Raw genomic sequence first — 27560 nt, 5'->3', positions numbered from 1 at the left:
CCACAGTACTATTCTTACAATGAGAGCAGTACTAGTGATTATGACAGTATCTGGATAATATAACACTTTCCCTTCACTCTCTTGTCAAGTCATGTAATTAACGTAAAGTGTTGAATTATTTTCTTAGATATGACTGAGGTGTTGTAATGAAGGAAAATGCAATTTTGGGGAGAAGGTGAAATAAAAATTGTGTGCTTTACAGGTTTTTCTCCATAATCCAAACGAAAAGCATTCTTAAGCTTGATGAGGTAGTTTTTAGACAAATCTCAGCCCCCTAGACTTTTTTGTATTCATATACCCCACCCGCTAAGAAAAGGAATGTTTTCAAAGCTTCTCCATACAAGCCTGGAGATGTAGCTCAATTGGTAGAGTATATGTCTAGCACACTAAGACTCTGGATTTGTTCGCTAGCACCAAATAAATTGGGCCTGGTGGATCAAGAGTTATGGGTCACCTTCAGCTACACACTGAATTTGAGGTCAGGTTGGATTACATGAGACCCAGTTTCAAAACAAACAAACAAACCAATAACAAAAGCACCCCCCTCAAAAACAAGCAAAAAGTAAAAAACCCTCTTGGTACAATTGTCAGTCCTTATTTAAGAAACCCATATGTTCATATTTTTGAAATTTAATGTTTTTATTGATATTTATATTTATTCATGGGTCCAATCCAGTGATATTTATACATTATAAAATGAGCAAATAAGCATGCAAACATATGAAGAAATAAGCATACCCATCACCTCACATCCTAAGCACTTTTCGGTGCAAGAACATTTAAAATTCACTCTGTCAGCAGTTTCAAAATGTACACTATTAACCATGGTCAGCAGAACTCATTCTTTGTGTCTGAGACTCTTACCCCTTTGAACAATGTCTCCATCCTCCCATATTCCCCCAGTCCATGATAGCTGCTACTATATTATCTACTTCTATATATTCTATATTCTAATTTTTAGTGACTAACTGACATCTTATGTGATTCAATGTTGTAGAATGCTACAGATGTGCTAGCTTCATGTGTACAGACCTTGAGGTTTTTTTCTTGCCTTTCCTGGTATCTCTGCTTTAACTGACATAAATGTCCCTAAATTTATATACTATAAAAATATTCATAACCATGATTTTATGTATGACTTAGATCTCTTAAATGGATTTTATTTTATTATATATTCACATATATTGGTAATTGATTTTTTATATTATGATTATCTGCATATATCTATATCTAAATCTATATCTATATATCATGTGTGAGGCCAGAAAAGGGCATCAGATTTCCTGGAATTGGAGTTACAGAGATGGCTGTGAGCTGCCAAATGGATGTCAGGAATTGAACCCAGATCCTCTATAGGAACAACACTTGCCCATAACTTCTGAGCCATCTTTCTAGCTATGATAATTTGATTTTAAACAAAAAGAAGCTGAGACAAAGAGATTAAAGACATTTTATAGGGAAAGCTCCAAGCTTTTACACATTTCATCCTATAAATGGAAATGATGGAGACTTTTAGAAATGATGATGAGGAATTTTAGAATTATTTAGGTATGCTGTGACTCTGTCTGATATTAGATTATTTATTGACTATTATTGCTCTTTCAAGTCATTGAGCACATCCTCCTTTGTGATTTTGGCCCATGCCTCTGGGATTTCACCTGTGCCTGTAAATTTTTTCTGGTATTTTTCCTCTAGTTTTGACCTGAAGTGTGAGACAAACCATTTCCAGTATGACTGGGTGGATGAGTCTGGAGTGATACTCCATGTGGCATAATCTCCTCCTGCCTGCCGGTAATTCTTATATGGGATTTCTCGTTTATTTCCCAAAAGCATGAAGCGGTCACTTGCTACTGAACTAGTACAGCAGTCAATGACAAAGTGGTCTGTTTTATGCTTATGCCACCCACTGACAGCCTGAGGACGGTGGAATGGCACACTGTGGTCTCCCTCATGTTGGGGAATGGTGTTGGTACAAATTGCATTACACAAAGGACACTGTTTCCAGCAGCCACAGAGATGCTCAGAGAGAATTTTCTCAATGTCAGGAACCATTTCATCTATGGGCTTACTTGAGCAGTCCTCTTCGACTTTCCTCATTGCAGGATCCAAAGCTGCACTCATGGCTTCTTTGAGAAACTCAGTGTCCTTTATCTGCTGGTGTTCGATGCTTATGAGGTCTCTTCTTGGAAAGATCAGGTTGCTCCCTAGGTGATCACAGAACAAATCCAACCAGCCAGATGCAGTGCTGCCTTTATCTTTAGCCACTGCCGTGGACTCATGAATGGCAGAGAGGATGGCATTCTTGATGTCACCTAAACTTATTTTTAAAAAAGTCTTTATATTTTTACTTCCTCCATCTGAACAGTATTGTTTAATATGGCTTTCAATATACCTTCTAAAAAAGGATTTTGTATCATGAAGGTACTCCCAGTAATTATCAAAGTTTTCTTCTTCTGCCAGAGAAATGAGAATGTGTTTCTCCAGGTTAGCCCTGTTTCCATTGAATGCTGGGCAGGTGGCTCTCATGGCTCCAGCAATTTTAATGACCATTTTCCCCTTTATGGTTGCAGAGATAGCAGGGGTGAGCTTGTGCCAAAGAAAATCAACAAATGTTTTGATGGAGGTGGCACCTTGGCAGGAAATCTTAAAACTCATGAAGAAATCATCTTTCTTCCTCTCCAGATAGTTCACAGGATCATTTGCTCTCTTGAATGCTTTATGCATTTCCTTAAAACTCTTAGATGCTCTTTGGAATAAGCATAGTGACAACTCAATGATATATTTGCTTGTAAATGTGTATCTTTCTTCAGTAGGTGCAGATTTTACTTCTTCTTCTATTATTCTCAGAATTTCATGGAAATAACTTGTATTATAATCACACTGTTGCTTATGAATATTGTTGATAGTTTCATTAAATCTTGAAATAATATGGTCAGTAGTCATATTAATGGATTCCTTATCACAGACCTTTAATGTTCTAGTCATGAAGTTATACTTTTTATTCATTTTTACATGTTCATCATAATTTATTTGAAATTTATCTTCAGAATTTCTCATTAGTATGTCCACCATGTTGATCTCCTTTTGGAAATACTCCCAAAGAATGTTTTCAGAATCTGTGTCAATGTCAGGTTCTATGACTGGAGGAAGATCTGAGGACACATCACAGACCCATTTTTTCCAAAGTTGATTGAATTTTTCATGTAATTCTTCTTCATTTAATTCTTTACCCTTTACAGTTAAAGCCAACTTTCTGCTTCTTTCCAATAATTCATTTGCATAACTTGATTTTTTCTTATCCAACCTTTCTTGATTTTTTTTTAAATGAATAAGTTCATTGGCTTTCCTTCTGGTGTCTGATATAAGTGTCTCTTTAAGGATTATTAGCTTATTTTCAAAATTCGATTTCCATTGAACCAATATTTCATTATCTGGATCTTCATTAAAATATTTTTCAAGTTCTTGCTTAATTGCTGTATATTTTTCTGTGATTGGAGCTTCAAATATGCTTGTTTTGAGTGCCTGAACTTTCCCATTCTGAATCTGATTGATCAGCTGGTTCTGAAAGTCCAGCATGTGACTCCTTAACTCCCAGGTCCAATGGTTATACATGGTTTCCAGCTTGCTCATGGCCATGATCTCTCTGGTGTTTCTGAAGCTGAAAATAAAGTTCTCATTTACTAGGGCTTTCCACAGATCCTGAACTCTAAATTTGAAATCTGAGATCTTCATGATGCTACCTCTGGATTCCTGTTTGGCAGTCAAAATAATTGTACTCTTTAGTTCCTGGACATTATGACTATAACGAGGATTAGGAGGGGCCATAGGGGGATTTCCATCCCAGAGGTGGGCAAAGTAATAGACATGATTATTGACATCAAACTTAATGACATCACTGAAGTGGGATACATTTGAGCACTCTTCCTGTTCTGCAGCTGTTATTGCCATTTCGTCCAGTTTCTGCTCTAAGCACCTTCGTCCTTCCACATTTTGGTCTTTAGCTGTAACTTCTCCCACATTCTGATGGACAAAGAGGCAACTGGGGGAGATTTTCACTTGTTTCATCCTAAGAAAGGCTTGGACAGCTATTTGTAGGATGTCTTGCATCTCAGAGGGATTCTCCCCAAAAATATTGATCAGAGTCAAGTTTCCAAGGCCAATGACAAAGGTTGCCAACTCATTGTCCCAATTCTGGGATTTGTTGTTGAGTTCTGGAGCCCGAAGTCCTTCTGTGTCTACAACAAGAACAAAATCAAAGCCAAGTTCCTCTGTGAATTTCTCTTCCACCTTCAGGAGCTGCATGTAGGCCCCTTTGGTGCACCTGCCTGCACTGGCTGTGAACTGCAGCCCAAACAGTGCATTCAGTAAGGTGGACTTCCCTGAGCTCTGTAGGCCAAGGATAGAGAGAACAAACAACCTTTTGTCTCCAACTTTCTCTGAGATCTTGTCAAAAACAGCTGCCACCCACTTTAGAGGCACATATGAAGCATCCCCATCCATCAGCTCAATGGGAAGACCAGCTACCATCAGGTCTGCAGCAATCTGAGGGAGGCAGAGAAAAAGGCTGTCTCTAGAGGATGAAATTTCTTCCAGAGCTTCATAGATCTGGCCAATTTCTCGGAGAAGGTGCTCAACTCCTAAAGTGCAGTTAAGAATCTCGGTAGAGATGGCTTCTATCTGCTTCTGCCAGAGTGTCAGGGAGCTGCTCTTCTGTGCTTTCTGCTTTTCTCTTTGTACCACTAACCACAAAGATCTTTGCTTTTCATGCAACTTTTCCAGGTGTTCTGTAGTCAGATTGTCACAAAACAGACTTAGCCACTGCAGAAAGTAGAGTTTATTATGAGTTTCTGAACATTCTTGGAGAACTTCAAGAACAGAGCGCATTAAATCATTGAGAGGAAAGGCTCTTTCCAATTGCCGACATCGAATTATTCTTTTATCTGTCTCAATCTCACTCTTGTGTTGTTCAATGCTCCGATTCCCTTTCTCTCTCAGATGATAGAATTCTTTATCCTTCTTACACCAAAGGTGCCAAAGTTGTCCCTGAAGGGGTAGTAAATTTTCTTTTGTCTGTGATAACTTGGATTCCTCCAGGAGGGCCATTATAGTCTGTGCCTTTTCTTTGGCTTCCTTGCAGTCTCTCTGGTCCTCATCAATAAGGAATCCTTGTTTTTGAGCCATCTGTGAACAGCCCTCTAAACTGAGAGCAGTATTAGAGAGCTCTAGAAAATGTTTGATGGCGTTTGTGAGCTCCTCTGTTAATTCTGCCTCATTTCTATTCCTGATGCCAATTCTCATTCTTTTACCAGAATTATTGGCTATAGTCTTTTCTTTGTCATCAATCAAGCAGATTAGAGGGCTTGATGACTGACAGAGGTGTCTGACAAGTTTCTGGTTTTCTTTATTGTCATCAGAAGCTGACATGAGGATCACAATGAGAGAAGAGACATCCTGCAGGAAACTGAGTTGTTGCCTATGGTCCTTGGCATCTCCACGAAGATTGGTGAAGGTCACACACTTGTCAAATCTGTCCTCACCTTGACCCCCAGGACAGAACCAGGAGATCTCCACCACTCCCTCCATCAGGAGACAGTCTTTGCTGCTTCCTCTGCAGTGTCTGTGAAAAAACACATCATGTTTATGTTTACTGAGGAGAGAGTTCATGATCTGAGATTTGGAAGCAGAGAGGCCATTTCCAACTCTAATGAAGGACACAATGGGGGTAGAAACACGACACATCTGCTGATTGCTGTGACTGTAGCTCTTGTCCTGTGGTGATTTACTTGACTCTTGCCAGCTTCTCCTGATTTGTCTCAGAGACCAGAGAGAGAATTCGATCTGAGAACTGTTGGGATTTGGTACCACAAGGGGAAGTGCAAACTGACAAATGGAAAGTTTGGACAAAATATATTGCCTGGCAAGATCATCTGCACAGTGAAAAATGGCCATCTGGATGTCCATTGGGTGAATGTGGGGCTGGGACTCAGCGGCTGAGAGGTAGGTAAGACTGTCACTTTCTTTAATGGCATCTTCATATGGATCAAAATCTTCATTTTCATGACTGCAAGAAACTACAGAGTTCTGGTTTTCTATGTTCTTGTCATCTTTGAAGACCAGATGTCTGAACCCACAATCTAGCATCAGTAGCTTTTGTAGGAAATAGAAGGGAAGTTCCTGTTCAGATCTTGGCTGTGTATTGTACACAGAAGTCTTATAGATCAGATGGAAATCAGCTCTGCTCATCCTTTTTGGGTAGTGGTGTTCAAGGCCTAGACGCTGGAGTAAGTCTAGGAAAGGTCCTTTTTCTATCATATCCTTTTCATTGTTTTCATTACTTTGTTGTTTATAGATCTCTTTCTTTTCATAGCAGAGACTTTGCAACTGTTTTTTTACCTCATCCATTTGCAAAGAAGGGATTGTGGCTTTATAGTCCCCATCAATCAGTAATCTTAAATCATTCTCCAGATTTTCCCAATCATGATGTGCTCCATGTTTTGTGAGAACATGTACAACTTCTTCAGACAACAAGTGTTCCATATGTTGTCTTACTAATGTCAAGCGTTGTCCTTTCTCTTCTGTAGAAGTATCTGTAATTTCGACTGTGGCTCTGAGAGCTGTGAGCACCAGGAACGCCTGGGCTCTGTAGCTGCATATGTTTTTAAGATCTTGGTATTTGTGATGGATAGCTTGCATTTGATCCACAAGGAAGCTTAACTCGTTACATCCCAGAAGATGCTGAAAAATATTGTTTACCAACTGATATCCTGCACCAGCTGCGATGGAGAGTAGCATCAGCAGCATGTCTGGCTGCTCTGTTTCTCTGAGGTGCTTCAAGAAGGAGCCAAGAGCTGTGGTCACCTCATATGTAGCCGTTCTTTTAGCTTCTTCCACTGTTTCTGGGGACTCATTTTTTATATTCACTTCCATCAGGTTTTTGTGGGTTTTCTTTAAGGTCTCGATGAATTCAGAAAATGAGGGGATTTTGATTTGCTCTTCCTCTGACTCTGACTGATTGATCCACTGTATGATAGACTGTGCATGAGGAAAGTTTGTCACTTTGTAGACATGAGGTTCTAGAAGGCTGCACAACTGAGATTTAATAAACTGAGTTTTATAAGTGGGTGAATTTTTGCAAAAGCTTACAGTGTTTATTAGAAAATTCTGCAGATCCCAATCTGTGAGGCATGTATTAATCCAAATGTTATAACTTTTTACTTTTTGACTCAATGTTTGCATGAAGTCTATCAGCTTATTAAGCTGTTTTTCAGGATCAGAAACCTCCCAATATTTCACATCCTCTAGGAAAAGCCTGGCTTCTTTTCCAGCAGTAAGAAATTCCTCTCCTTCCTGAATCTGGGCAGTGAGTCCAGTCAGAGCAGTGTAACTGTCTTTCAGGCAGTTTGCCACCTGAAGGACATCCTTAAAATCACTTCTGTGGCTAGAGAGGATGATGTCCCAAATAGGTACCAACTGAAGTCCCCGGTCAATGACAGACCATGTCTGATTGCTAGCAACAAGGCCAGCTGTCCACTGGGCAATACTATCTGCTTCTGCTGGTCCACCTATCTGAGCGACAGAGAGTTTCACCTTTGTTTGAAAGTTTTGACGAGTTGTACTGTTAGATGCTGTTTTTGAATGTGGGTCTAACATGTTTACACTTGTACTAGCTTTAACTCCAAAGCCACCATAGCTGCCCCTTATGTAAATATTCAAGGACTCTGCCACCTGCTGCTTTACATCAGCCAATTGCTCACTTTTGAAATCCTCTGAAATGGCCTTCCAACAGTAGATTCCCCCCAGGTGCAGTGGGCCTTGGTTAGCATGAGAGCCAAACTTGTGAAAAAAGTTTTCAGCCCTGTGCCTCAGTAAGGGGAATCCGTCTGTGTGTGTAGTTTGACCTAGGAGTTCTTCAATACTTTTTAGCTCCTGGAGAGCAGCCTTGGAGAGTTGAAGCTGATGGATGTGAAAGTGGCAGGTGGCCAGTGGAATGTAGCTGAATTTGGCTGAGCAGAAGTAAGATTGCTCTGAATGTGATTGGTGGGTATCCTCAGATACTGTGTGTTTATTTTTATCCACACCACCATCTAGACTAAGTCCCCAGCCTTCACCTTTAGCTGAGAAGGCTGAACTGAAACCCAGCTTCTCCATAGTCTGTGTGAACATGGCTTGTTCTTGAAAAGAGGAAAATTCCTTTGTTTCCATCCATGTGCCATGCTCAGGGCCAACAAGTGAGAACTCTGTAGGGACACTGAGTAGCTCTTCTTTCTTCTGAATCAGGCTTCTTTGGTGGCTGGTCTTATAAATTCCTTGCAGGGCCAGCCCTCCAGATGCCCATCTTACCAGGTCTCTATCTGAGAGGTTTCCACTGTAGGAAATTTTCTGCTCCATATCCTTGAGATGTCTCTCCATTGTTTCAGTGATATCTTTGAGGGGTACTTCAGGCCCTGGCCAGCACTCTTCTGGGATCTCCATTGCTTGCCTCAGTTCTGCTTCTTTCCTCCTCACTTCCTCTTCCTGTCTGTGTTTCCCTTCTGACTGCAAGGTCCTCAGTTCCTGCAGCGACTGTTCTGCTTGCTGCTGCCTGTTCCTTATCATCTCCCCAGAAATCTCCTGGAATTCTGCAACACTGTTTGGCTGTGAGAGGTCAAGCAGCTTCTCCAGAGCCTTTTTCTCCCATGTGTGCTGTGTCTGGGACTTCAGCTTCTGGAGGTCTTTTTCTTCTAAGTGTTGTAAGGACTGGGCACAGGTCACACCCACATCTTCCTGCAGCTTAGGCAGCCAGTAGTCAACAGACAACCCCACATCTGTCAGCATCTCCTGGAGATCTTGCCTTCTAGTCTGAGGCTCGTGAGGGATGCCCTTCGTTGTTTCCATGGTTTTGTGAAAAGCAGATGTGCAGTTAGTCTTGGCTGTGTCTTGACCATAGGAAGTATCAGCTGTGTGGTCAAAAGGGTGAAATATTAGTGTTTTTCATCTCCTGTAATTGTTCCAATGCGTTTTAAAACGTGTGTGTGTGTGTGTGTGTGTGTGTGTGTGTGTGTGTACAGCCTATCATTGTGGGTACTCTCAGTCTGGCCTGTCTATCTTGTCTTGTTAGAGACTACTATGGTGAGTTGCCACTTTGCCTGATTTTTTTTCATTTTTCTTTTTTTCAAGATAGGGTTTCTCTGTATAGTCCTGGCTGTTCTGGAACTCACTTGGTAGACCAGGATGGCCTCAAACTTGGAGATTCACTTGCCTTTGCAACCCAAGAACTGAGATTCAAGGCATGTGCCATCACCACCTGGCACTGTGCCCTATTTTTAAGCTTTCTCTTGCACAGAATCAATTGCTTTGAAGAAATTAACCTGAAGGATGTTTTTTAAATAACATACATGTGTTGGTTTGAATTTTTAAAAACAAGTGATATCAGTTGATTATGTTTTTTTATTAATTTTTATGAAACCATTGCTGGCTGGTTCCATTCCTATTTCTGTCATTTTCCCCTTTCCCTTCAGACAAGGTCTTACTGTGCAGCTCATGCTGTCCTGGAACTTGCTATTTAGCCTAGGCTGGACTCTAAGTCATGGTTATCCTTTCTTGGCTTCCTGACTGCTGGGATTACCAGTGTGAATCACTATACCTGGCTCCGCCATTTTTTTGTAGGTTGGTTTTATAATGGTAAGTATCTTTCCTGGTATTTAGAAATATTTGTTTTGTACTTGTTACTCATATTCTTTATCCTTTTTTCTTAATATCATCTTTGAATCACATGAAGAACTATTTATTAATAATATGTATGTAGACACAAATACCCCCTTGTATCTAGGATTTTATCAATTTTATGGAAACCTTTCCCTCATTGCTTTCATAGCTGTCAGTGAGATAAGGTTGCACGCTTTAATTTCATATTTGTTGAAATTTCCTTTCCTCCTCTCATTTTTGCCCTACTGAATTATACTACCATATGTCCAGGACAGCAAGTGCCCTATTTATTTTTCTCTGAATATGAATTTAGTATACTAATAATATTTAATTTACTCTCTTAAATATGCCCTCAATCTCATTTCATTTTGTACCCCCTGCTATGCCTACTTTAGATTTTGCTTTCTTTGTGTTTTTGTTGTGTTACAGTCATAGTTAACCCATTTGCTATGGTTTGAATGTTTGTCCTTCCCTAAGCTCATATTGTACAATATTACGATGGCTGATCTGTATCTGCTTATGTGGATCAACCTGGGTTTGAATTCAGAGACCTGCCTTTTCTACCCCCTGAGCATTGGGATTAAAGATGTGTGGCATCATGCCTGGCATGAGATTAATGCTGCTATAAAAGAGCTAGGTTAGCTTCGTTTGCTTCTTTGTACCCTGATGCTGGCACCCTGATCTTGGACTTCTTAACCTCTAGGCTGGATTAAGGTATTCTGTTATGGAAACCTTCAGAGGATGAAGACAAAATTGATATCAGAGAAGTGGGGAGTTGGTTGTTGTTATAACAAAAATGTTAAATTTTAGAGATGGCTTTGGATTTGGGTAATAGAAGCTGGAAGAAATTGGATGCATAGACTATGAAAGCTTATATTTACCATAAATAAAAGTATAGAGGAAAATTCTCGTGATAGCTCAGAAGAAAAGATTTACAAGGCAAGTCTAAATTCTTAGAGATTACTTGAATGTTATTATCAGAATGTGGGTAATTAAAGCAATTCTCATGAGGTCTTAGACAAAAATGACCTCAAAAACAGAGCTTTTCTCAAATCAGGTGGGATTAGCTAGGGAGGGGAATGTTAGGATCCTGGAAAACTGGATAGCTATCAAAGCCAACCTGAAACAATTACTTTTGAGTTCTTGTTTTATGAATTCAAATACTGATATTTATGAACCAGAGAGGGTGAGTTTTAGAAAGAAGTTATAGAGTCAGAGTTTGAGAACTAGAGGAGGGGGTGGAACAAACAAGAGTCTTTGGTTAGTAGGTTGGCTCAGTGCTAAGAGTATGAAGACCTGAATTCAAATATTCAACACCTGTGTAAAAGCTGGGTATGGGATACAACCTTTCTGTCCAGTCAGATCCTGAACATTCTTCTCTAGGGTCTAGTAGGCTGAGTTCTTCTATTCTTCTCCTTCCATCCTTGATAGAGCCTGAGTCTCACATCATGTGCCCTGGTCTAGCCTGACCACTCTTTCCAGTGCCACAACTGACCTCTAGGCTTTTACCAGGCCCCACTCTGCCTGCCTGTGACCCACAGACTTTTCTTACTCCACATTCCAAACTCTCCATCCAGCCAGATTTTGCACATCCTTCTCCAGAGTCTTGCCATGTAAATCTAATGATCTTTCCTTCCACACACCCTTCTCAACTCCCAGATCTATCCTTAAAATCCAGGTTAGTACCAGAATACACATACTGTATACCAACTCAGTTTCCTGTGTCCACTAGACTTCATTCCACCAAAGTGTATTTATCCTTTAGACTCAACCTGACTTGCACATCCTCTGTTCCTCCCCAATTTGCTTTTTTTTTATAGGACAAAGAACTAGTAAAAGAAATCCGCATGCTCAAATCTCCTCACAAAAATACAAACGGTATGAAAGATGAAGGCACTATTCCTGCCCACCCAGTCCCCCAAAACCCCACCACTCCTGTAGAAAATTTTGTCAATGAAAATTAACTAGATGAACCACACGACACAGATTTTGAAAGAACAATTATAAACACCATAAATAATTCATGTAATTTAAAGAATACATAAAGAAGTAGCTCAATGAACTCAAAGAGAAAAAAAATTAAAAGAGAATAAACACTTGAGTAATACACAAGAAAACACAGACATGGATTGATGGAAATGACAAAGGCAATCCAGTATTTGAAAATGGAATTAGATGAAGAGATAGAAACATTGAAGAACAGTGAAGATGGAATTGAAAAACCTGATAATCCAATGAGAAAACTAAAGTGAAAGCCTTATAAATAGAATCAGTCGACCAGAAGACAGACTATTAAAACTTGAAGATGAAGTAGATAATCTGTATATAATAAGCAAAGAACATGAAAATAATTGACACCAAACTAACAAATAATCCAATAAAAAATTAAAAAGACCTAAACAGAGAAGTCTCAACAGGTGAATCTCAAATGGCTGAAAGACAGTTAAGGAAATGCTCAACATCCTTAGCCATCAGAGAAATACAAATCAAAATAACTCTGAGATTCCATCTTACACCTGTCAAAACACATACAAATTCAAGAAGCACAAAGATTAGCAAATAGATAAGACCAGAAAAGAAAATTCCCGTGGCTATCATAGTTAAAACATTGCGTATACAGAACAAAGAAAGTGTGTTGAGAGCTGCAAGAGAAAAAGCACAATTCACATATAAAGGAAAACCCATAAGAATAACAGTTTATTTCTTAGTGGAAATTTCAAAATCCAGAAAAGTCTGGAGCAATGTGTTCCAAGTCCTAAAAGACCATGATGGCTGACCTAGACTAATATATCAAGCAAAACTACCTGCCATAGTTGAAGGAAAAATGAAACTTCCCATGATCTAAGCACCCTAAAAATTTATATCAAACAAGCCAAACCTAAAGAAAATATAGGAAGCAATATTTCAGGCTGAAGGGATGAATGAACATAGTCAAGAGGCTGTAAAAAAAGGAATATGAAAAGAAATATAATTACTAAAACGTAAAGTACCATTGCGAACATAACACTACTAGAAATGACAACACAATGACCGCAGCCAACACACAGACATTTCAATATAACTTTAAATATTAAGGATCTTGGTTCTCCAATCAAAATACACAGCCTGGCTGAATGGATCAAGAAACAAAACCCATCTATCTGTTGTCTATAAAAACAATTATTGCTGGGCAGTGGTGGTGCACGCCTTTAATTTCAGCACTTAGGAGGCAGAGGCAGGTGGGTCTCTGTGAGTTCGAGACCAGCCTGGTGTACATGAGCTAGTCCTAGGACAGGATTCAAAGCTACAGAGAAACCCTGTCTCAAAAAAAACAACCCTCCCAAAACAAACTGTTGTTTTAATAATAGGCATCCCATTAGAGCAAAAGGATGGACAAAAGTGTTCCAATCAAATGGAACCAGAAAGTAGGCATCACTATCCTAATATCTGACAAAATAGACTTTAAATTAAACATAATAGGATTAGATAAAGAAAAACACTTTAATCAAGGGACCTTTACCCAAGATGACATTACTATTCTAAGTATATGTTCTCCAAACTCTGATACAACCAGTTTCATAAAAAAAAATATGTACTACTGGATTGAAAGGCACAGACTAATATTATCCTATTAGTAGTTGGTGATTTCAGCACCCCACTTTTTCCAATAGGTAGCTCATCTGGCCAGAAAAAATAAGCAGAAACATCAAAAACATCATAACTGAGTGACATAGTACATTAAATGGACTTCACAGATATCTACAGAACATTATACCCCAAAATCAAAGAATACACATTCAGCAGCACCTGGAATCATCTCTAAAATAGACACCATTCTGGAACACAAAATAAATCTTTACAAGTTCAGAGAGACTTAAATAATTTCTTGTATCCTATCTTACCACAAAGCCATAAAACTTAAAATTGACATAAAACAAATCTCTAATAAATACACAAACTTATGGAGATTAAACAACTCATTGCTGAATGATGAGTGTGTCAAAGAACAAATCAAGAAAGAAATAAGAAATTTCCTGGACTAAATGGAAATGCAAGAACACACCAAAACTTCTGCAACATCCTGAAAGCAGTTTTATGAGGGAAATTTATAGTTCTAAATATCTTTTCTTAAAAAAAACCAGAATGAGTACAAATAAATAATGATACAACTAAAAAGATTTGAAAAACAAGAACAAACCAAATCTGAACCCATTTGATAGCAAGCAACAATAAAAATTAGAGCTGAAATCAGTGAAATAGAAACAAAGAAACAATGCAAAGAATTCATAAATATAACAATTGAGAATACAAACAAGATTAACAGGTCACTGACCCAACTAATCAAAAGAAAGGGAGTACCTAAATTAATATAATCAGAAATGAATAGGGAAATATTACAACGGACACCAAAGAAATTTGGAATATTTTAAGTGAATACTTTTAGGTTTCCCATTAAGCTAGAAAACCTAAAAGAAATGGATGACTTTTTATACTCAGTCAACCCACCAAATTACACCAAGAAGTAGTCAATCTAAGCAGACCCATAATAAATGAGTAGAATAAAATAGCAATAAAAAGCCTTCTAATTAAAAAGAAGTCCAGGACTAGATGGATTCACAGGATAATTTTACCTGATGTTCAAAGAAGATCTACAGCCAGTTGAAGAGAGGGAGGAGGGAATATATGAGCAAGAGAGGTCAAGATCATGATGGTGGAAAAATCTACAGAGACAGCTGAACCAAACTCTTGGGAACTCATAAACTCTAGACTGACAGCTGTGGAGTGTCCAAGGGACCAAACTAGGTCCTATGCATGTGGAAAGCAGTTGTGTAGCTTGTTCTGTCTGTGGGGCCCTTGGCAGTAAGACCAGGGTCTATCTCTGGTGCATGAGCTAGCTAGCTTGTTGGAGCCATTCCCTATGGTGGGATACCATACTTAGCCTTAAAGCAATGGGGGAGGGACTTGGCCCTGCCTCAACTTAATGGACCAGGCTTTGTTGACTCCTCATGGGAACCCTTACCCTTTGGAAGGAGTGGATGGGAGGTGAAGAGGCAAACAGGGATGGGAGGGAGAAATGTGGTTGGAATGTAAAATGAAATTTAAAAAATAAGTAAAAAATCCCCATAAAAAAGAAAAAAAAAAGATTGGGCTCATATTTATCACCTTGCATAAAACTATCTCCAAATGGCTCAAAGATACAAAGGTGGAACTTGAAACATTGAAACTTATAGAAAAAAACATAGGTGGTACATTATATCATCTAGGTAAGAATAGGAAAAACTTTCTAAATAGGACTTCATTTGTCCAACAATTATGGCAGCGATTGATAAGTGGGACTTTTAAAAACTAAAATCGTTTTGTACAGCTAAAGAAACAATCTATCAGGTGAAGTGGAAGCCCACAGAATGGAAAAGAATGTTTCCATCTGTATATCTGAGGCAAGAAAGTAAATGACCATTCAAAAAATGGGCCTGGGATATGAACAGAGAATTCTCAAGATAATAAAACGACTGAAAAATAACTAAAAAATGTTCATCATCTGTGGCAATTGCAGAGACTCAAATCAAAACGACTTTGATTGTTGTATATATGTTTGTAACAGCAATGATAAAAGAGGCCATGAGTTTGAAAAAGAGCAAGGAGGGATATATGGAAGGGTTTAGATGAAAACGAGGGAAATTGGAAATGATTTATAATCTCAAAGATAAAAGGAAGAAAGAGAGAACAAAACAACTACCAACTTTGAGATTTCATCTTATCCCAGTCAACATGGCAAAGATCAACAAAACAACTTGCAACAAATGCTGGGTAGTGGGAATACGGGGGAGGGGGTAGGGAATCCTTATTTGCTTTTGGTGGGATTGCAAATTCCAGCCACTTTGGAAATCAGTGTGGAGAATCCTCAAAAATTTAAAAATCTATCTATATGACCCAACTGTGTCTTGCCTTGTCATATTCCTGAAGGACTTGACACCCTACTCCACAGGTCAACTATGTTCATTGCTGCTGTGTTCACAATAGCTAGAGAATGGAAACAATCTAAATATCCTTCAGCCAACAAATAGATAATAAAAATGTGGTACATATACAATATGGGGTACTTTTCAGTCCTAATGAAAAATGAAATAATAAAACGTTCAGGTAAATGGATGGAGCTAGAAAATATCGTATTGAGCAAGAAACGACCCATAAAGATGGGTGGTGTGCTACATGCCTTTAATCCCAGCACTTGGGAGCCAGAGGCAGGTGGATCTCTGTGATTTCAAGGCCATCCTGGTCTACAGAGTGAGTTTGAGGACAGACTCCAAAGCTACACAGAGAAACCCTGTCTTCAAAAACCAAGTCAAACCAAAACAAAAAACAAAAACAAAACAAAACAAAAGAATGAAAGGAAGAAAGAAAAGAAAGAAAGACCCATAAAGACAAGCAACTCTTCTTCTTTCTCATCTGAGGTTCCTAGTTCCAAATCCAAATCTTCAGATTGAGTATATAACTTGAAATACTGCTGAACCAGCAAAATAAAACAGACCTCCCCCCCCCCTCTCTCTCTCTGTGTGTGTGTGTGTGTGTGTGTGTGTGTATAGCAATAGAGAAGGGGATAACAAACAAGGCACAGGTGACCTAAAGGAGGACATGAGAAAAATGGGTGGGGGTTTTAACTAAGAAGTTGGGAAGGAGATAAATACAGAAAAAAGTAAAATAACAGCATGGATGCCTGAAAAAGTCACAAGGAATCATACTATTAACTCTCTGCTGAAAAATACTTATAAAATACATGTCAGTGTATAAATACACATGTGTAGTTTAAATGAAAATTTCCTATCTGGGCTGGCAGTGCTTCCTCCAAATTATAGACCATCTAAAAAAACCCTAACAAAAGGTACAAGAAACTGAAAAGCCCCCTTCAGATCAAGGTTGTTCAAGAGATTCCCAAAACATTGTGTGCTATTTCTATTGCTCTTGGTTACTCTCCACACCCTTAGAGGTAGAAGATAACTCCCTATTGCTAAAGATACCATGCACTTCAGACACAAGGCCAGAATATCTGAGCTTGATCTGACCTGAAAGATTCCTTCCAGAGAACTAGCTTTCATGTTAGCAGATGGAACTATGCAAGCTTCCAAAGGATAGAAACAACCAACAGTTCTACCTAGTTGTGATCCCTATGGATTACCACAACAACCAGTATGCCATGAAGCCTGTAGTTGTGTCACAAATACCTTGATTAGAAATAACCAATAGCTTTCCATTTGAAGTTAAGAATTGCTCAACAAGAGGAAAATAATGCCTGGTACTGGAAACCTAGCTAACTACTCAGTGCTAATGAAGTTATGGATCTAGGAGGAGAACCTACAACTGAACCAGCACAATCTCTAACTACATTGTAAATACTTATCCTTATACCCATGGATAAATGTAGTCTCACTCCTCATCAAGAAAACTCTTTGCAACAGACTGAGACAAATACAGAAAACCACAGGAAATCAAAATGCAGTATTGTGGAGTCCAGTACCAAAAGATTCATCTGTAATATAACTCCTGCACATAAGGCTGAGAGACCATTACATAAGAGGGGACAGAAAAACTGTAAAATCTAGAGAAACAAGGAGTTTGCTGTGAGATTGTGTCTATTAGGAAAATATACTTAGAAAGTCTTACCAACATGACTGCCTAAACATGACCTGAACAAGAACAACAAAATACATGCTAATGAGAAAGAGAGAAGTCCTCGACTCTACACATAGAACTATACGCAACTATAGAATGTTGATAGCAGGAGAAATAGTCTTACTCAGGGAAGATCATACCAGTTGGTTATCTGATACCAAATGGGTAGTCCTGAAGTCCTGAAAACCTACATAAGAGTAACAATATAGACTGAAAATCTTAAAGTGATGTATTTATGTTTTTTCTGTAAATTATGTATTTAGGAACACACATATATACACATATACACACACATATATATGTCCATTTGAAGTTAAGAATTGCTCAACAAGAGGAAAATAATGCCTGGTACTGGAAACCTAGCTAACTACTCAGTCCTAATGAAGTTATGGATCTAGGAGGAGATATATATGTGTGTGTATGTAGAAGATGCCATAATTTTGAAAGAGAGCAGAAGCTGAGTACATGGGAGGGTTTGGATAGAGGAAAGGGAAAGAGGAAATGATATAATCTCTAAGATTAAAAATCTAAAAAAACTGCATTGAAAACAAAAAACAAACAAACAAACAAACAAACAAAAGCTAGGCATGGGTGCATTTACATGTAACCTCAGAATAGAGAGGCAGAGACAAGTGGATCTTAGGATCAAACTGGCCAGCAAACCTAGTCAAAGCATCAAATTTCAGTTATGTGCATGTAACATAGACACATATACTGTACATGTTCACACAACAAAATAGAACAAAACAAGCAAACCAGTATGGGGTTTATTGTGAAAAATATACAAACCAATGAATTAGATAACCTTGTTTAAAGAGGTAAAGAAGAGCACTAAACAAAAACTGAAGTAGAGGTACAAAACCCTCAATAAATTAAGCAGAGATAGCCTTCAAAATCAAAGACTTCCTAACAGTCCAAATGTTTTGCTGGTGAATCCCACCAATTACTTAAAAAATTAATGCCATCTTTAGTACATTCTTAAGAAATGGGAGAGGAGAAAACATTTCTTAACTCATAATTAATAAATGGGACCTCCTGAAACTGAAAAGCTTCTGTAAAGCAAAGGACGCGGTCAACAAGACAAAATGACAGCCTACAGAATGGGAAAAGATATTTACCAACCCCACATCAGACAGAGGGCTGATCTCCAAAATATACAAAGAACTCAAGAAACTGGACACCAAAAGAACACATAATTCAATAAAAAAAAATGCATTAAAGACCTAAACAGAGGACTCTCAACAGAGGAATCTAAAATGGCTGAAAGGAAATGTTCAATATCCTTAGTAATCAGAGAAATGCAAATCAAAACAACTCTGAGATTCCATCTAACACTTGTAAGAATGGCCAAGATCAAAAACACTGATGACAACTTAAGCTGGAGAGGTTGTGGGGGGGGGGGGGAAGGAACACTTTTGCATTGCTGGTGGGAATGTAAGCTGGTACAACCCCTTTGGATATCAGTGTGGGGATTTCTCAGAAAATTAGGAAACCACCTTCTTCAAGACCCAGTAATACTACTTTTGGGTATATATCCAAAGGATGCTCAATCGTGCCACAAGGACATGTGTTCTACTATGTTCATAGCAGCTTTGTTTGTCATAGTCATAACCTGGAAACAACCTAAATACCCCTCAACTGAAGAATGGATAAGGAAAATGTGGTACATTTACATAATGGAGTACTTCCTACACAGCAGAAAAAAAATAATGACATCTTGAATTTTGCAGGAAAATAGATGGAGCTAGAAATCATTATTTTGAGTGAGGTAACCCAGACACAGAAAGACAGTTATAACAAGTACTCACTCATAGGTGGTTTTTAAACATGGCAAAGAAAGCCAGCCTACAAACCACAATCCCTGAGAATTTAGACAACAAGGAGGACACTAAGAGAGATTTACATAGATCTAATCTACATGGGAAGTAGAAAAAGACAAGATCTCCTGAGTAAATTGGGAGCATGGAGACTTTGGGGGGGGGGTTGAAGAGGAGAGGGGTGTGGCAGGGAGGGGAGCAGAGAAAAATGTAGAGCTCAGTAAATATCAATAAAACGTCATAAAATGAATAAAATACTGGTGTGGTGCAATATGGATGGACTTTGGCAACATTGTTGTAAGGGAAGGAAGTCAGAATGTCAAGCACCGTATGAAAATCTCCAGTAGTAAGTCCTAGGGATTAATAAGGGTCAAGAAATGGGAGGAGAAATGGAATGGGCTGCATTTGAGTGTGAGGTTTTCTTCTGTGGTAAGGAAAATATTTTGGAATTTGCTAAAGATGGTTGTTACACAACTTTATTAATATACTAAATGTCACTGAATTACACAACTTAAAATCATTAATTTTATGTTGTATAAATTTCACTTCAATGAAACTAAGTTCTACAGATGTGTAATTAAGTATACGTAAAACAAAGGTAATAAACTTAATGCCTATTGCTTCCCAAGGACTTATTAACTGTGCTCTGGAGCTCACTTTGGTCTGTTGTATATGTATAATGGATGTGACATAGAATTAGGTGCTAATGTGCATTCCTTCCCAACTTTTCAATGGAGCTGGGAATTTCCTTCGTTTGCAAGTTGATAGTTAAACATTTATACCATTGACTTTAATCTTGCAGGTTTTTTTTTTTTTCTGTTCCTTCTTGATTCTGGCTGTGATCCCATACTCAATAGGAAATAGCCCAAAGTAACAGAACAGACTAAAAATTACAGAGATAAAAATAAACTCATAAGATAGGAGCCATACCTTATCAGAGAATAGCCTTTCCTTTGTCAGCCTTTGATATACAGTGTAAACAAACTCCTGCCAGCCAGACTTTCCTCCCTGTTGCCTTAGGTGTACAATCAACCCTTGTTAGGTGGCTCTAACTCTCAGAAAGAGACACTTGTGATAGTTGCTTCTTTCTTTCTGCAAGCATTGGTGTTTTTAACAGGGTTTGAGAGATCAGGCTTGAAAGTGAATTTCAAAGAGAAAGATAAAGTTGGTTTCTGTTAAATTTCAAACACAGGGCTTATCAAAGCAGACCTGGCCTCTAGGTTCCCCCAGCATCCCTCAGTCTCTACCTGTTACTGGGTATGGCTATATATCCCATCCTCTACCCTTCACTCTCCAGTCCAGGGTTTGAGCCCAGAGGCTCTTCTCTATATAATCCAGATAGTTTGGTTACTAGTCCTTTTTGTACCTTTGGCCTCCTGGCTGCTACACCTGGCTTCCCTCTCCCCTTCTCTCCTCCCCACATGCTCCAGCTCAGTCCACTCTGAACTCTCCCGGATGTCCCTGCCTCTACCTGTGCTCTCCCACCATATCTATAATAAACTTTCTCTTCCACAATACCTAGGAACAGTCATGCTTCTCTCTGCAAACTGAGAGTAGTGTCCTGGTCATCCTTGATAAATGACAGATATGAACTAACTCAGTTGAGTTAACCTTTAGGAGACAGAGCTACGTGATCTCTGGGTTAGGCACTGTTTCTGTTATGGGAAACTGGCACCATCAAAGGGGAGGCATGGGGCTTTAGTATACACTGCCTGGAGGTACCAGGAGAAACACTGAACACATGCAAGAACCTGGTTTAACTAATGAGCTCTGATAATGGAGGTTATAAAGTATGGCATCTGTATCTGAGTTTTACCTTGAGATAGTGTGAGAAGCTTTCTGCTATCTTCTAAGTTCCCAGCCTAAGAACCAAATAATTCTAATTTACTAACCTTCTGGTATTACTAGCAGTCCCTTTCTGACTAATTGCTAAAGACACCTGTTTTCTTGCAATTAGTAACTTTCACTGTAATCTCCTCTGAAACGTATTTCATGATAGCTACCTAGTTACCCATTGACGTTAGAACTCACTCCCCTCCTTAGGGTCTACGTTGACTGGTCAGGGCAAGATCCTAAAAATTTCTTTGTTCAGACCTAATACTTGGTGCCTGTACTATAAAAAGTGAGTTCAGAAACCGGCCTTTGGCCACAGCCTAACAAACACTATCTCTTGCTGTGGTCTCAGCTGATAATCTTCTGTGCCCTGCGGTGGTTTTCTATTTTTTACTTTTTTATTTTTAAGTTTGCTTCTGGTTTTCCTGGGATCTGGTTTCTGGAATAAAGTTTGCTTCTGGTTTATTAGACTTGGGGGGTCCCCCTGGACCCAACAATGTTTTTTCCTTTCATTTTATTTTATTTCATCCAGTTTCTGCCCTACATATCCTTCAAGGAATGTATCAAAGACAATGAATTCTCTAAGCATAAGTATCTTCTACCTATCAATCCAACAACCCCCTGCTTCCTGTAGACACTAATAAAAATGCATTTTTTTGAGACAAATAATTTGTCTCATTTTCCCAAGCCCAGACTTGCAAAATACACCATATTCTTCTGGCTGGTTTTCATAAATGTTTCAGGTAAAGCAGAGGCGGTGGGAAGTTAGTTCTCTAGGGCTGGGTGGCCCTGTGTACCTGCCTCACTGTATTTAAATTATACCTACTCTTATCTTTAAAGCTTGATAAGGAAGTACAGTACTGTATGCTATCTAACTTTATTTTATCTTTAAAACTCTGTAAGGAAATAAAGATAAGGGGATGCAATATGTTCAGAGCTCTTTCAGGTGCCAGGGAGGAAAATTAACCACCTGAGCACGGGGGCTATACCATCCTGGAAAATGGCAACATCTAGCACATCAGTGTCCACAATGGCTACTACAGAAAGGTGAATTTGGAAATAGGAGCATCCCAGATTTATAAGGGGGGAACTCAGAATAATGTGTACCACAGATTTTGTTTGGACCCTTTATCTTTTAATTAAGACAGTCTTTGGGGTTCTGTTCTTGCCAGAGGCCAAAAGTGTTAGAAATATTTAGGGGTACTGACTTACATTCTTGTTTTTTTGTTTATTAGCCAGGACCATGTGGTTCTGTAAAACTACTTCCATTTTGGTTGAACTGTGAAAATTCACATAACTTCAGTAATTTGGTTTCCAGGACTAAGGTAAACTAAAGTTTCCTGGTAATAAAGTAATAAAGGTGGTGAATTTCCAAATTAACTGACTTCATAATCCTCCTTTGAGTCAAAAGCCTGGCAGCTTAAAACAAAGGCCTTGTAGGCTTTTGTCTTCCCCCAGCAGGCCTGTGCTGGTGGGTAGACTGGCTCAACAAGTTCAAGGCTGAACCAGGACCTGTTACACTACAATTCTGGGCCAATCGACTGTCCTATCGTTCTTCAAACTGACCAACTCTAAATTAGGGGAGGAAGACTATTTAGAGGCTTTAGAAAACTTCAATCCCTCAAGAAGAGATTGGAATTTTTGTTCTTCTGAGTCCCTGCTCTACTTTGTAGAGGGTCTTCCTGCCCCCTGCTGTATGCATGCATTTCTTCACCCCCAATAAACACCATTCTCCAACTGCTGATTCTGTCTACTATTGTCTGAGGTGTTTTTAAGTTTTCTCTCCTGATACCTGTTTTGAATTTTCCTGACTTTTTTTTCTTTAACTGGCAGAGAAAAGAACCTGATCAAGACACCCCAAAGCATGCTCTCCCCTACCAATATGAGTGATTATTGCTTGGGAACATGGATTAGGTTACCCCAAATTTATGAAGTTTTTATAACAGTACAAAGAAGGTCATAGAGGCAATTTTCAAATACATTGGTTGAAACATTAAATAGGCAGTGAAAGCAAAATGGGGAAATCTCAGCTGTAGGTCTCTCAATGTTACCTGGTAATTCAACCTTTTGATTGGTAGAAGCTAGTTTATGTTAACACATTCCAATGGGTCTGACATGAAGGTGGGAAAGGCTATTTCGGGGGCTAAAGATAGCCCAAAGTAAATTGTAAAATTAGGTTGTGAACCTGAAGCATTTCAAACTCTCCACAATAATTGAAATAATAATCAGTTAATGAGTCTTTCAGGTTTTATTTTGAGGGCATAGTTTCTAGGAAGTTGTTTCCCCCCCTACAATTATTAGGGACTCTATTCCCTAGAGGGGTTACTCATTTGAGGTAAGAGAACCTCTGTTGTTTTTAAGGACCCCCCCCCCCCGCCTCCAACCTCTTTCTCCTGTATCAGTTTGACTATAGTGTAAGTTAAAACATCAAAAGGTTTTGTAATCAGAATGCCCAGAATGTATGCTTCCCTACTCTGGATACCTGGACTGTTTAAGCAAGGCACTCCAAGGAATTGGAATTTCCCCCAGATCACCTTGCTGGAGAGACTGGAGCATAGACAATTATGGGTCAATGATGAGGACTACACCTTGACCAGGATAACTAAAGCAGGAGGATCATGAGTTTGTAGCCTGGGTTTCATGTTGAGACTTTGTCTCAAAGCCGACAACACAAGTGGAGTCACTTGTGTCAGCTCTTCCAAAAGCAACTAAAGCCAAATGTTTGTGGAATGTGATTCTGGGACTGGTCAAGACAGTGCTGGTGTCCCTCCATCTACAGGGTTTCTCTGTCTAACAGTCCTAGTTGTCCTGAAACTCACTCTGTAGACCAGGCTGGCCTCATGAACTCACTAAGATCTGCTTGCCTCTGCCTCCCAAGTGCTAGAATTAAAGGCGTGTGTCACCAATGCCCCACCATCTTGTATTCTTGATGAGGCATTTTCAGGTTTAACTAGAATTTGATCTCCTTGATGGAGAATCCCATGGAAAATTACCCACCTCTATTCTAGGACCCTAGACCAAGATGTCCCAGCTAACTTAGCTTCTGTCAAACTGCCTGCTTGTATAACTGCCACCCCCAAAGTGGCTGGAAAAAAGACTTTCAGTTTGCTATCAATTGTTTCATCCCTTGTGGGCTTCCTGTAATGGTTCTTATGTATGGTTACCTAACACTGAATGTCTTCTGCTTGTATTTTGTTTTTGATGATTATTTTAGGCATAGACATATTTTTGGAAATTTTCACTCCAATGAGAAGATTCCCTCACCACTCAGAAACAAATGAACAGTGAATGTGCTACACGGACACCACTCCAGGACACAACAGAAATATTCTTATCCCCAGAGTAAGAGCAAGCACATCTTACACACCAAAAAGAGATGGGCCTCCTAAGGATGATATAGACTAAAAGTGGACATTGAACTCAAGGGAAACATGAGTCTGTTGTCCCAGACAATAACTTAAAATAAAATAATTGTTAAGTGATATCATAACTTAGTCTAAAAATAGCTACTGTCATTACTGTGCCTGAAGAGAAAAGGATTAAAGTTAACAATATAGTACATACTTTATTGTTTTGACATCTCAAGTCACAGCACCATTTCTTTCATATTCCTATCAAATGAAGATTTTCAGATCTCTAAGCTCAAGATCTCTCATATCCTCCTTAGATCAGGCAAACAGATTTATTGATCCCTTATAGGCAGGATCAACATTCAACCTGAACAAGCTTTAGAAAATGGATCTTTGTTCATTGCCAGTTCACAAAATTAAAGGATCAAAATCTCACAAGGGGAAATAGAGGAAAGATAAAAAGCCAAGAAAAATTAATTGACTATGAGAAAACAAAGACATCTCTTAGCTTGGGATCTAGTTTGACTTTCCTAATGATCTCAAAAAACTTCAATATAACTAAAAAAGCCAAAATTAACTATACAGAAAATCTGTTTTCCTGAAGATTTCAAACAGGATAAAAACATTAACAAATAAACTGTATTTACTTAAGGCCAGAATGTTTTTAATTTTAAACTTGTCAAATTATAACTTCTCCAAATATGAAGAATGTACCCCATAAGAATACAATTTCATTTACAAAACTGAAAGTTAATTCTTAAGATAAAAATCAGTAAACAAGCTTATATATGTTTAACTTTTACATTTTTTTAAAAGGTAAACTTAGCTTAATATTAAAGCTTGGTGTTAATGTTACCCTTTGATGAATGTAACTTAGCCTTAGGATGGTGTATATAGCCATTGTAAAGACACCTAAGAGTGATATTCTCTTGGGACTCTGACATCCTTGTCTGGGGGGTTGGGGCATGTTACTGTCCTTTTCTTATGTCTCTAGTCTAAATACTTGATAAGCTCATTAATTTTGTTTTACTCTGGCTCATTCTGAAGTCTTTTGTGTAGTGTAGTTAAGGATCCAACTTTACCTAAGTAAGGTTAAGGGAACTCATCAGGATGCTGGTGACTGCCTTGTGCTATTATTCCTGACATTCCCAGTTTTTGCTAAACTATACATAAATTCACTTTTCAACTTCTACATATATTATTTCATTTCCCCTTAATGCAGGTGAATTTTCATATCCAGAGCCAGACCTTTTGGCTAGGTGCTACAATAGTATACCCTTTCCTTAAATGTCAAACTTTGCCATCTTCCTTACTTTTTCATGGTGTTTGTTGACCTTGTACAATATTGCCTGGTTACTTTCATGCTTTCTTTGCTTAGGACTCTATATTCCTATCTCAGTGTAAGTTTCTCTTTGTGATAGCTTCCATAGACCTTACTGGCCAAATGATTGACTCTCTTCTGTGCTAGCAACAGTAGTCTCTGCCATTTATCTGATCTGCAATAACAAGTCATTTGAACCCTTTGTTCCTGGAAAATGACTATAGTAAGAAACAATCCATTTCTCCTTTTGTGTGTTGATAAAGTGCCTACTGCAGAGTCCCATATGACTTAGATGTGACATCTCCCTTTACTACTAGCAATAGGCCAATCACAGGATCTTCCAGTCCAGGTTCTTTGCCTCATAGATTAGCTGAACTGTTCATTTTTCAAGAACAGTTGAAACAAACCCTTGGTTAACTTGTCCAAACACTGGTTACGTTTTTTCCTCTAGGATTCTGAAGTTTGACTTACTACTCTCTGAATCAGTATAGAAAGCCCCTTAAGGATCCCTAGGAATCTGCTGGCTTTGGGAAAAAAGCCAGTTCCCAGATGATCCCACTGCCCCTTATCAGGCACTTTGGAAAATGTCTGGTCGAGCCTTCCCCTAGGGAAAAAAAAAATCCTATTCTTCATAGCCTTTGAGCTATTAAAAACCCTTATGGTGGGATTGTTCTCGCTATTCCAGCAATCCCCTTCCCCCGTAATAAAATTTTCTCATTCTGGATTTGTTTTCATTTGATATGCCAAATTACCAAACTATTTGTCCTTCTCCTGATTTGCAACTTTTTTTTTTTTGAAGATAGGGTCTTACCATATAGTTTTGGCTATCTTGTAACTTAATCTATAGACCAGGCTGGCCTCAAACTCATAGAGATCAAGCTCCCTCTGCCTCTCAAGTGCTGGGATTAAAGGCCTCTGCCATGACCACTAGTTTTTTTTTTTTTTAAACATCATTGATTGTGGCAGTTTCATCTTTGTGTTTTTAGCATGTCTTAATCTCCATGTGTCTCTGACTGTTCTTTTTGATCATTTAGTCAGCTGCTCTTTCTAGTTTAGTCTCTAGGGCTGTGGTATCTCTGTCTACCCCATTTCCCATATTCTTTTCACCTACTTGTCTCCTTGAGGCCAAATTCCTGTGGCATGTTGCTCCCAACAGACCTGCATGGAGAGTAGGTTCTTTCCCCAAGGCTGATAGGCTGCTAACTCACGGCTTCAGCTCAGGGTTTGGCTCTTTGTGTGAGAGGGGACTGAATTTATCCTCAGAGCAGGGGGAAAAAAACTGACTTAATTTTTATGAAAGATTTCATTGTGATGTGCTTATGTTTTATTGTGATTCTTAGGTTTAAAAATTATCAAGAAGTTCAAGTACACACCTTAACAAGTGTCCTATAAACCTAACTGATCTAATTCAAACAACTCAAAGTTCAGGCAATAAAGATATCGTAACAGAATTTGAGCCCACCTGATCCTGGGCTTTCTTTGAGCCATGATTGCAATTCAGAATAATAGCTCCAAAGAAAATGACCTGATATAAATACACATTTACATTTTTCAAGTTAGTCTTGTGTAGTCAGAATAACCCAATCTGGAGATCTAAACATGTGAAGATTTGTAAGAATTTGGGTAGCTAAGTGTACTATCTACTGGCCAGTATTCCTGCAACCAGGCTGTTCTCTGATTCTGTAAATGCATTCTGTGTGTTTCTTTTTCTGTACGACATTTTCTTAGAGTGTGTGGATGCAATATGTAGAGAAACACCATCACCAGCAACTTCTAAGTTAAGCTTTCTGTAAGTAGGAAAAATCAGAAGAAAGTGCTCCATTAATTTTGCTCAACATCACACACATGTCCCCTATATAAGAAAAAAGACTTAAAGTTTTGTGATGTCTCATTGAATGTTTTTGTTGA

The 27560-nt window shown here is 38.7% G+C and overlaps 1 protein-coding gene across 2 annotated transcripts; it reads right to left on the bottom strand.

Annotated features, from left to right (window-relative positions):
- Positions 1–623: 623 nt before the first annotated feature.
- On the bottom strand, positions 624–26881 carry LOC121457525 (interferon-induced very large GTPase 1-like). 2 transcript variants are annotated; one of them, XM_041666330.1, is made up of 2 exons: positions 26764–26881; positions 624–8936 (listed from the first exon to the last, which is right to left on the bottom strand). In XM_041666330.1, exons 1-2 carry the CDS (start codon positions 26792–26794, stop codon positions 1591–1593), a joined length of 7377 nt encoding a protein of 2458 aa, XP_041522264.1. In that variant the 5' UTR covers positions 26795–26881; the 3' UTR covers positions 624–1590. The 2 variants fall into 2 exon arrangements, with proteins under 2 accessions (XP_041522264.1, XP_041522265.1); XM_041666331.1 differs by having other exon boundaries at positions 26760–26856.
- Positions 26882–27560: the final 679 nt, after the last annotated feature.

Source organism: Microtus oregoni, unplaced genomic scaffold, assembly GCF_018167655.1.
Source record: "Microtus oregoni isolate MIOR12 unplaced genomic scaffold, Mior012 000016F_ref0000370, whole genome shotgun sequence".
Lineage (NCBI taxonomy): Eukaryota > Metazoa > Chordata > Mammalia > Rodentia > Cricetidae > Microtus > Microtus oregoni.
This window is presented reverse-complemented; position numbering and strand designations above follow the sequence as displayed.

Coding starts and splice junctions, on each gene's coding strand:
- LOC121457525 (XM_041666330.1), bottom strand. CDS start 26,794: ATGCCACAGGAATTTGGCCTCAAGGAGACAA. Junction 8,937..26,763: donor ATTTGGCCTCAAGGAGACAA/GTAGGTGAAAAG, acceptor TTGACCACACAG/CTGATACTTCCTATGGTCAA.